The sequence below is a fragment of the Rousettus aegyptiacus genome, unplaced genomic scaffold (genome assembly GCF_014176215.1).
Source record: "Rousettus aegyptiacus isolate mRouAeg1 unplaced genomic scaffold, mRouAeg1.p scaffold_m13_p_2, whole genome shotgun sequence".
NCBI classification, from domain to species: Eukaryota; Metazoa; Chordata; class Mammalia; order Chiroptera; family Pteropodidae; genus Rousettus; species Rousettus aegyptiacus.
In genome coordinates, this window is record NW_023416295.1 from 93284837 (window position 1) to 93293936 (window position 9100).

At 52.8% G+C, this 9100-nt stretch overlaps 1 protein-coding gene across 1 annotated transcript; it reads left to right on the forward strand.

Annotated features, from left to right (window-relative positions):
- The first annotated feature begins 580 nt into the window (after window positions 1-580).
- Window positions 581-5472, forward strand: TMEM121B (transmembrane protein 121B). Its single transcript, XM_016125870.2, has one exon. The coding sequence runs from the start codon at window positions 900-902 to the stop codon at window positions 2652-2654; it is 1755 nt and encodes a 584-aa protein (XP_015981356.1). The 5' UTR covers window positions 581-899; the 3' UTR covers window positions 2655-5472.
- Window positions 5473-9100: the final 3628 nt, after the last annotated feature.

A 9100-nucleotide genomic window follows, 5' to 3' on the forward strand; every position in this document is an offset into this window, starting at 1 on the left:
ATATTCAGAGAACTTCATTCTCTGGATATTGGGACCCCTGTAGGTGGTTCACTGAACCCCGTGTAGGACACATGAGTATGTATATAATTACATGACTGGGGCTGCTGTTCCTGGTCCTTTTAATCGGTATGGCCTGACTCCTTCATTAGTTTTTAAGTGCATAAGGAGAGGCATAATGGCCCCATGGAAAGGGCACTGGACAGTGTAGAGGCCAAAGCTGCCTTGATGCCTGCAAGAGAAACGATGCTGACCAGGAACAGAGGCCTGAACCTATCCCCAAGCCTGGTGCTTGGAGGCGTGGCTATGCAGAGAGCAAGGCCAAGAAGTCACTCGCCACTAATGCTCTAGGGCTTCTGCTGGTGGGACCTCAGATGGACTTCTCTAGGAATTCTGTGTTTCCTTTAGGTTCCCCAAGTGCTGATCTCCCCACTCCCTTGTCACTGCTCATTGTGACGCCTACCCTCCTCTCCTCTCATCCTCCTGGCCTACAAGGCTCCCTAACGATTCTCGCTCCCCGCACCCCCCGCCCCCCTTTCGTCCTGCTGATCAAGCGAGCCATGCTTTCTCCTCTCTGATCTCTCCTCCTCCTCTCCCCTTGGAATCCAGTCCTGGTTTCCCCGCAGCCAGCCTCCCTTTCCTCTCTGCCTGGGCTCGCCCCCGCCCCGCAGCGCAGCGCCCGCCGTCACCACCGCGGGTTCAGCTACTCGCCAACCCGAGCTCCCAGCCACCCAGGGCTCGGCTCGTCCAGTCCCGCGGCTCCAGTCCGGATATCGCTGCTGCCCAACCCGGGTACGAGTCCCGCCGCTGGGGAGGAGGCGGCGGCTGGCCCGGGTCCGCTCGGCAGCCTCGCCAGCCCAGGGTTGGCGGGGAGGAAACAGCTGCCAGCCCCCCGGAGGACAATGCGCCCAGCTCTCGGGCACCCCCGCTCGGTCTCGTCCTCGTCTGGCTCTTTCCCGCCGCCCCCCGCCGCCGCCCGGCCGCAGCCCCTCTACCTCCGGGGGGGTTCCCCCCACGGCCGGAGAGGCTCTGGAGACAGCAGCACCAGCACCAGCGCCAGCCGGGGGGGAAGCGGCAGCAGACGCGGCGGGGGCGGCGGCTCCCCCAGCAGCAACACCAGCGCAGAGAGGGAGGACGACGACGAGAGCGTCAGCATCAGCAAGCCGCTGGTGCCCGCCGCCGCCGCCGCCGGGATCCCGGGGCCGCTGGCTCAGCGGGGCGCCCCAGCCACCGAGCCCTCACCCGCCGCCTTCTCCTCCTCGGCCGCCACCCCTTCCTCCACCTCCACGCCCACCTCCTCCTGCAGCATGACAGCCGCGGGCTTCAGCGGAGGCACGGCGGCTGGGGGCGTCGGCGGCCCCGGGGGCCGTTCATCTGGGGGTGCGGGCGGCACCGGCACCGGCAGCAGCGCCTCCTGCTGTTCGTGTTGCTGCTGCTGCTGTGGCCACACAGCCCGGCCGGGGCGCAGGGGTCGGCGCCGCGGCTGCGCGCCCAGTCCCGGGTGCCGGTGGGGCTACCAGGCGCTGTCCGTGGTGCTGCTGCTGGCGCAGGGCGGGTTGCTGGACCTGTACCTCATCGCCGTCACCGACCTGTACTGGTGCTCCTGGATCGCCACCGACCTGGTAGTGGTGGTGGGCTGGGCCATCTTCTTCGCCAAGAACAGCCGGGGCCGTCGGGGCGGCGCGGCGAGCGGCGTGCACAACCACCACCAGCACCACCACCATGCCGCGCCGCCCCTGCACCTGCCCGCCGCCTCCGCCGGGGCTGCGGCCGCGGCCAAGGCGCGCGGCGGCCGCGGGGTCGCAGGAGGCCCGGGGGGCGGCCCGGGGGCCGCGGCGGCGGGCGAGTTCGCCTTCGCCTACCTGGCCTGGCTCATCTACTCCATCGCCTTCACGCCCAAGGTGGTGCTCATCCTGGGCACGTCCATCCTAGACCTCATCGAGCTGCGCGCGCCCTTCGGCACCACCGGCTTCCGCCTCACCATGGCGCTGTCGGTTCCTCTACTCTACAGCCTTGTGCGGGCCATCAGCGAGGCGGGAGCCCCTCCGGGCTCGACGGGACCCCTGCTCCTGCAGCCCCAGCAGCACCGCGCCGCGGGCTGCTTCCTGGGCACGTGTCTGGACCTTCTCGACAGCTTCACTCTGGTGGAGCTGATGCTGGAAGGACGAGTGCCGCTACCCGCACACCTGCGCTACTTGCTCATCGCTGTCTATTTTCTCACACTCGCCTCGCCAGTGCTTTGGCTCTATGAGCTCAACGCTGCAACCGCAGCTTCGCCCTGGGGCCAGGCGTCGGGGCCCGGAAGCTGCAGCCGCCTCCTGCGCCTGCTGGGCGGCTGCCTGGTGGACGTGCCCTTGCTGGCGCTGCGCTGCCTGCTGGTGGTGAGCTACCAGCAGCCCCTCTCTATCTTCATGCTCAAGAACATCTTCTTCCTCGGTTGTCGTGGTCTGGAAGCCCTAGAAGGCTGTTGGGACCCGGGGAGTCGGGCCTCCCCCAGTCGGGCCAGAGGAGCCTACGGTGCTCCACCCTCTGCCCCACCGCCACCGCCACCTCTGCCACCACCTCAGGGAGGTTCTCAGCTGGGTCACTGCATCTCGGAGAACGAAGGGGGGGCCCATGGCTATGTCAACACTCTGGCTGTGGCCTCCCAAAATTGAGGGAGATAAAGGAGGGGAGCTTGCTTTCCGGTTGAGAAACCTCAGTGCTCTTGTCCTCTGACCTTCTTTCACCTAGATCTGATCAGGTTGTTTGGAAGAGGTAACTTAATAGGGCTAAAGGGCGGTATGTCCTTCTGCACCCCTTGGATCAAGACTGCTTTGAGGGAGACCAGCAGCTAATGGTGAGGGAGGAAGTTCCACTTACTCTATTCTACCTTCTCCATGCCTGACCCTAATCCTAGCCACCAAGGGGATGGATAACTCTGCTTCTTGCTTTTCCCACCTCTATCCTAATTCCTATCCATTGCATATGTGTGTGTGTTGGGGGGGGATAGAGGAAATGGGGTGCCCCAGCTGTGTTTGCTGGGCCTTGGGCCTTCCCCCTTGTTTCTTTTAGGCTGTGGTTAGAGACAACTGTCCCATGCCTTCAAACTGACTCAGAATCTACTATCCCCCTATGTGTCTATTGGATTTCTTCCAGATGGTAGATGCTAAATCTATGTCTTTATGTATGTGAAGTGTTATTTTCTTATGTCCACCCTGTGGCACCTTGCGTTCAGTAGGAGATCTGGGGAGGCCCTGCTCTCCCCACCATACATAACACCACTCTCCTCATTTCTATCTGAATTTGTGGCCATGAATTCCCAGAAAGAGCTGGGCTCCTGGGAGCGGCCCAGTTGCTTCTTCAAGGGAGAAGCTCACCCAGGATCTTCCTCAATCCTTCTCTCTTCTCAGCCTGTGGGGAGCAGAGGGTTCATACTTTAAGGACCAAACCGCACCCTTTCTTGGGTGAGTGAGCATTTCTACCTCTGTGCTTTTGACTTTGGTTGCATCATGCACTGATGCTGCTTGCAAAAAATAAAGACAAAATACTCGGAAGTTGCATTCAACATGGCCACTGGATCCAGCTGGGGTTTGGTGCCAGTGTTATTACAGGGTCTGTGGAGCATCAGCCATTGGCTTGTCCTCCTCTCTCCCTCCCTCTGCACCCAGGACTCTTATCCTTCCTGAGGTTTCTGGCTAGATGGGTTAGATCTTGGCTCAGCTTTGGTGAGTTTCCTGGATAGATGTGAAATAGGAAATCCAGTTCTCCACCTGTCCTCCCTCTAGGAAGTTTTGTGTAGACCAGAAATGGTGCTAGTGACTTTTGACCTCTGCTCTGGCTAAGAGAATCTCCAGGGAAAAGACGGGCTTCATGGAATAGGGTGGGCAAACCCTACCATTCCCAGCCTTCCTCCCTGGTATTCCTTTTATTGAGGATGATGACAAGGGACATCCAGGGGTTGCTCACTAATAGTCTTGGTGTGGGCATCACTCTTGGAATCTTTGAGGCAGGATAAGTATTTTTAGGGGAGGTAAGAGTACAGGAAGACAGTTGGGAGCAAGGCCAGGAAATACTCTCCTCCACCCTGCAGCAGGATGGGGTGGGGCGAAATTGTAAAAATTTTTGTTTCCCCTTCTCCCGTCTTAGGCTTGGGAAGTTTTGTGTGGTATAATAAACCCTGGACATGTAATAAACCCAGAAGTCATGGATTGTAGTTTTGACTCTGTCACTCACTAGCTTTGAGTGACACATCACTTTTGCTTTCTGGGCCTCAGTTTTTCACTTGGGACCCCTCTCCCCCAGCTTCTTGGGGGCTTGTTGACAGAAGACATTCTTGTAGACAGTGACACAATAGGGGCTGATAGCTTGACCACAGCTCTCCTTGAACCTCCCCCGACTGTCGCAGTGGGGAATCATGGAGGAAACATGTTTACACTCAATGCACTATCTGTGCTTCCAGCCCCTCACCTTACCAGGTCCAATACAAGCTGGTTGGATTTTGCAGCTGATTTTTTCCCTACCTTTTCTCCTTCCTCTACTAACTCCCCGTTTTCCCCTTTGAATTCCACGTGTTCAGAGTTCTGGGGCCCAGACCCTGTGTGGGCTCCAATAGCTGCTGCCTCTGTTCCTACACCCTCTCTACAGCTTTGCTGTTTCTCCGCTACCTAATCTCAGTGACTGTGAAAGGACTTTGTGTCTGAGCCATGGCCAGCTCCTGGCTGGCCCCCTTCCCTACCCTCTTTCTATTGTTTGGATGATAGCCTCCCTGCTGAGTGACTGACTATAAAATCTCTGAGTGCTTGTTTGGTTTTCTGGCTGGAGGTTTTAATAGGTTTCCATGAACTGCCACTTCCCTGAGTATACTGAGAGACAGATGGCAACCAGGCCAATTTTGGTAGAGGCCAGGCCTGTGCAGGCCCTGCTTCTCTTCCTCCCTCCACCCCCGCCCCACTGCCAGACGTCTTCTTTCAAACATTTGGTGCAAGCACCTTGTGCTCAGGGGGTCAGTCCCTTCCTGCCTTCTGGTACGTTTTTCTTGAATCCTTTTACTTACTTTCCTTGTCCCATTCACAAGAAGAAATGACCCTTAAAGCTTCATTTTCCTTACTTTCTAGGGGCATCTGTAGGGTGGGGGTCAAGCTGGAGATGTTCCCCAGAGGTCTGATAAACAGGAGTGTACTGTGCGTCCTGAGGCTGATGCCAGCAGCACAATTCAGGCCAGAATGCAGGTTCAGAATCCAGACTACCTGCCTCTAATATTTGAGCAAGGAAGAGTGTCCTCGCTGTGAGGTTGGGCAAGGTTCTCTCTGAAGGCCATTCTCATATAGCATGCCCTGGCTCTGATTCCATGTGTTTTTGTGGAAGAGCTAGCTGGCAGTTAGATCCTGGAAGAAGGGAAATGGCACCTCACTAGCATTTATCATGTCCCCCGCCTTCTCTTTTTAAAAATAAAACCAGCTTCTGTTCTGAAAATAAAATACTTGAGACTTGTGACAAGCTTCCTGTGTGGTTTAAGGTCTTTCTTGTCCTGGTTTCCTTACTAAAATTTAAAATGTCACTGTAACATTTATCACCACTTTTTAGGTTTGTGTTAACATTATGGGTTCACCTTGGCCATTTCCTTCTAAGCAGTCGCATATTGCTCAGGGAGGCCGCGTGGCTTTGGCTTTGACCTGGTGGATGTCTAGCTAGGCTTTCTGCAGGCAGAGCTAATTCAGATGGGCTCTCAGCCTGAGAGTGAGTGCCCCAGCCACCCGAAGCTTTCTCTCCTAATTCCCCGAGGGGGAAAGGAAAGACCGAACTAATATTTAAATACCTTGCCCTCCTCTATTACTCTTGCCCCCTTTAGAAGCCTGAATTCTTATGTATGAATGAGAAGAACAGGCCATGGCTTTTTTTGTCTTGCTTTTTTATTTTTGTTTTTAAACATGAACGGGACTGTAAAGTCTAAGATGAAACATTGGGTCTACATAAAAATAAAATTATGTATATTTTTTCTTTAGCACGGAGACACCAGCACTATTCAAACCAACCACTCTATGTCGTTGCCCCATGATACTTTTGGCCATTCTAAAGGCCACATAGTGGTTTGACCCAACAGGATGAGAGAGGCAAAACTAGAGCATGGTCAGAGCCTGGTCACAGGCTTGTTCTGCCTCCTACTGGCTGTGGCTTTGGGCCCTCATCTTATAAAATAGGAACAATATCACGTACTTCACAAGGCTGTAGTAAGAATTAAGTGAGGTGACATATGTAAAAGTGGTCTTTTCCCATAAGACATTTATAATCATAATGAGGGGACAAAAATTAACATAGAAAATTACAGGACAATCTTAAGGTATTAAGAAATGCCTTCATTTCTTCCTAAATTGAGATGTAAAATAAGATAATTAATTGACTAAGCATGTTCTAAATATTTATATGTTTCTTATAGTTAAGCAAGCTAGCGAGTCCTTGCCGGATTTGGTCTGCTGGAGGATATGTGAAGGCACTCTGTGAAAGGTGAGGAGGCGTAGGGGCGATCTAACCATGAATGGGCAGTGCTGGGACCATACCTGGGCCTTGTCTGAGGAGCTGAGTCTGATCCCGCAGTTCTGGCCCTAAGGAAGAGCACAGGAACATATCTTGTGCTTGACTGTGTTGAGCCCTCGATGCATAACAGCTCATTTCATTCTCATGGCACCTCTATTTTCCTGAGGTCCAGAAAGATAGTGTAGCTTGCTGAATGCCCCACCATAATTAGGAGGTGAATTCGGATTTGAACCCAGGGTCTGCCTGCTTTCAAAATCTGTACCCCAGGCACTCTTCAGACTTTAGCTGTTAATTGAGTTCAACTTACCCTTCGTTCAAGCTGTGCAGTTCTGGCTAAAAAGCAGGGGCTAGTTTTCATATTCTGCGTGAATGCCAGGCAAGAGGCGTTGAGCAAAAGTCAACTAGTGGGATACCATATCAAGGTGCAGGCAAAAGTAGGGCCAGCCAATTTTGCCTCACCCTCTCTTTCCTACTCCCTCTTGTCCTCTCAGGCCACTGTTGTATCTCCTTCCTCTCTAATCAGAAAGGAAGGATCCAGTAAACTAATTCATACTAAAGTGTTAATAACCTAAAGGGCTATTCCTCCTAGGAAAGGAAACTGGGTACCAAGATTAGGGGAAGGCATATTGGACAAGACTTCTTGGCATCCTTTAAATTATGAAAGAGGACTCCGTGTTCCTCTAACAGGCAAGGCTGGCTCAATAGGGCACCTGGCCTACCTTAACCAACCTAAATGGACAGGATGAGTGTGGACCCAGTGCCAAGATCTGGGAGAGGCGGCAGGGCATGGAAAACTGAGGAGAGGCCAAAAGAAAGGAGAGGGACCTGGGAGCCATTTAGGGGTGATGTGGGAGACACTGAGTGGGAAGTAGACAGCGGCAAGTGTTCCATCCTGGCAGAAGTCAACAGCACACCTGAACTTCACAGCTTACACCCATAGGCTGGGGGCAGTTGCTTTACTTTGTATTTTTCATAACATATAATCTATATTGTTTCCATTTTCCCACAATGAGCATATTCACTCAGCCAACACATTTATTGAGCTCCTAATATATGCCAAATATTGAATCATATATTACTTTTATAATCTGAAAAAGCAAACACTCGAGAAAGAAAGCAGTAACAACAGGAAAAAAGGCTAGATAAACAGTACTCCAGGTTCATGAACTGCTCTGGCCCGGACCAGGTCAGAGCGCTTCTCCTCGCTAAGAGGCAAAGGGACCTGAGGGAGCCTCTGGGCTCTTTAAATGGCAGCAGTGTGGGAGGGGAGGAAACATCTGCACCAAGTGACGGCCACCACGTGTCTAGTGCTTCCTGGGAACGGGACAGCACCTAAGTGTTTCACATGTATATTTCATCCACTCCTCACAAGACCACTGTGAAACAGGAATTCCTGCTGCACCCATTTTAGAGATAAGCAACTTGAAGCCTAAGAGAGATAACAAGTCACTTGGCTGGCAAGCAGTGGAGCCCAGGGCCCAGACTTGTGTTAACTGTCGCCAGCCTCTTTTTCAGGAAACTCTCCAACACACCCGACTTGAGGCCCAGGGCTGGGGCTGGAGCACCAGCTCTGCATTTTACTCTGAGTTCAAGCATACATGAGCCCCTACTGTCTTGCAGAGCCTGGGGCAGACTGTGTCTTGTGGCCCTTCCTTGGCAAGCCTTCTCAGGAGGTACTGGAACAGGGCTGGCTCTCCCCTTATTTGGGAAGAACATCAATTGCAGAGCCTAAAGGCCACAGAATGAAAATCGCACATTGCACTGTAAGTACACCTTCTCCCATGTGCCCTATTTAATATTCAGAGATCAGCGGGAAAAAAGTAAAATCCATCATACTCTGGCATCTAGAGATCTCAGTTCAAACTACTGAATAAATGTTTAAATGACTGAACAAAGCCCCTCAAAGCCTAAACGCTGCTGAAGACCTTCCTGCAGAAAGAGAAACTGGTTTAAAATCAAAGTTGTAAGCAGCCCTGTTATCAAGTGATATCTAGATCACCCGCCATCTAATCAGAACCCCTCCTCCCACCTTTTTTCTCTGACTAGAATCATGATAGCAGACAGGCAAAACTCGTGGAAATCCACCCAGGAGTTGGAGGCTTGCACTGGCCACTAGTCACAGGCTACTACACTGGGTGTTTTGGTCATGCATTGACTCTGGGTCTTGCTGCCCACGTTGAGCCACCTCTGTTGCACTCTATCAGGAAGAGGGCCAGAAAAGTGGGAAAGCCACAGCTTGGAGGACATCTGTTCTTGGAGGGGTCCCTAGGGAAGGGGAAGTGACCTAGGATCAACAAAGAAATGGCATTAAAGAGAGGGCCAAGAAGACTTGGGGAACTTTACAATTCTGTTTATATATGACATGTCTACAACAGGTAAATACATAGATGGTAAGGTTAGTGGTTGCCTGAGGACAGAGAAGTTAGAGGGCTTCGTGGTGATGATTAAGGGGTGCTGGATTTCCTTTTGGGGAAAAAAAATGCTCTAAAATTGATTATGTTGATGATTGCTAAACTCTGAACTCCTAAAAGCCATTGAACTGCACAGGGTCAACTGCGAATTGTAGGTATGTGAATTATAGCTCCATAAA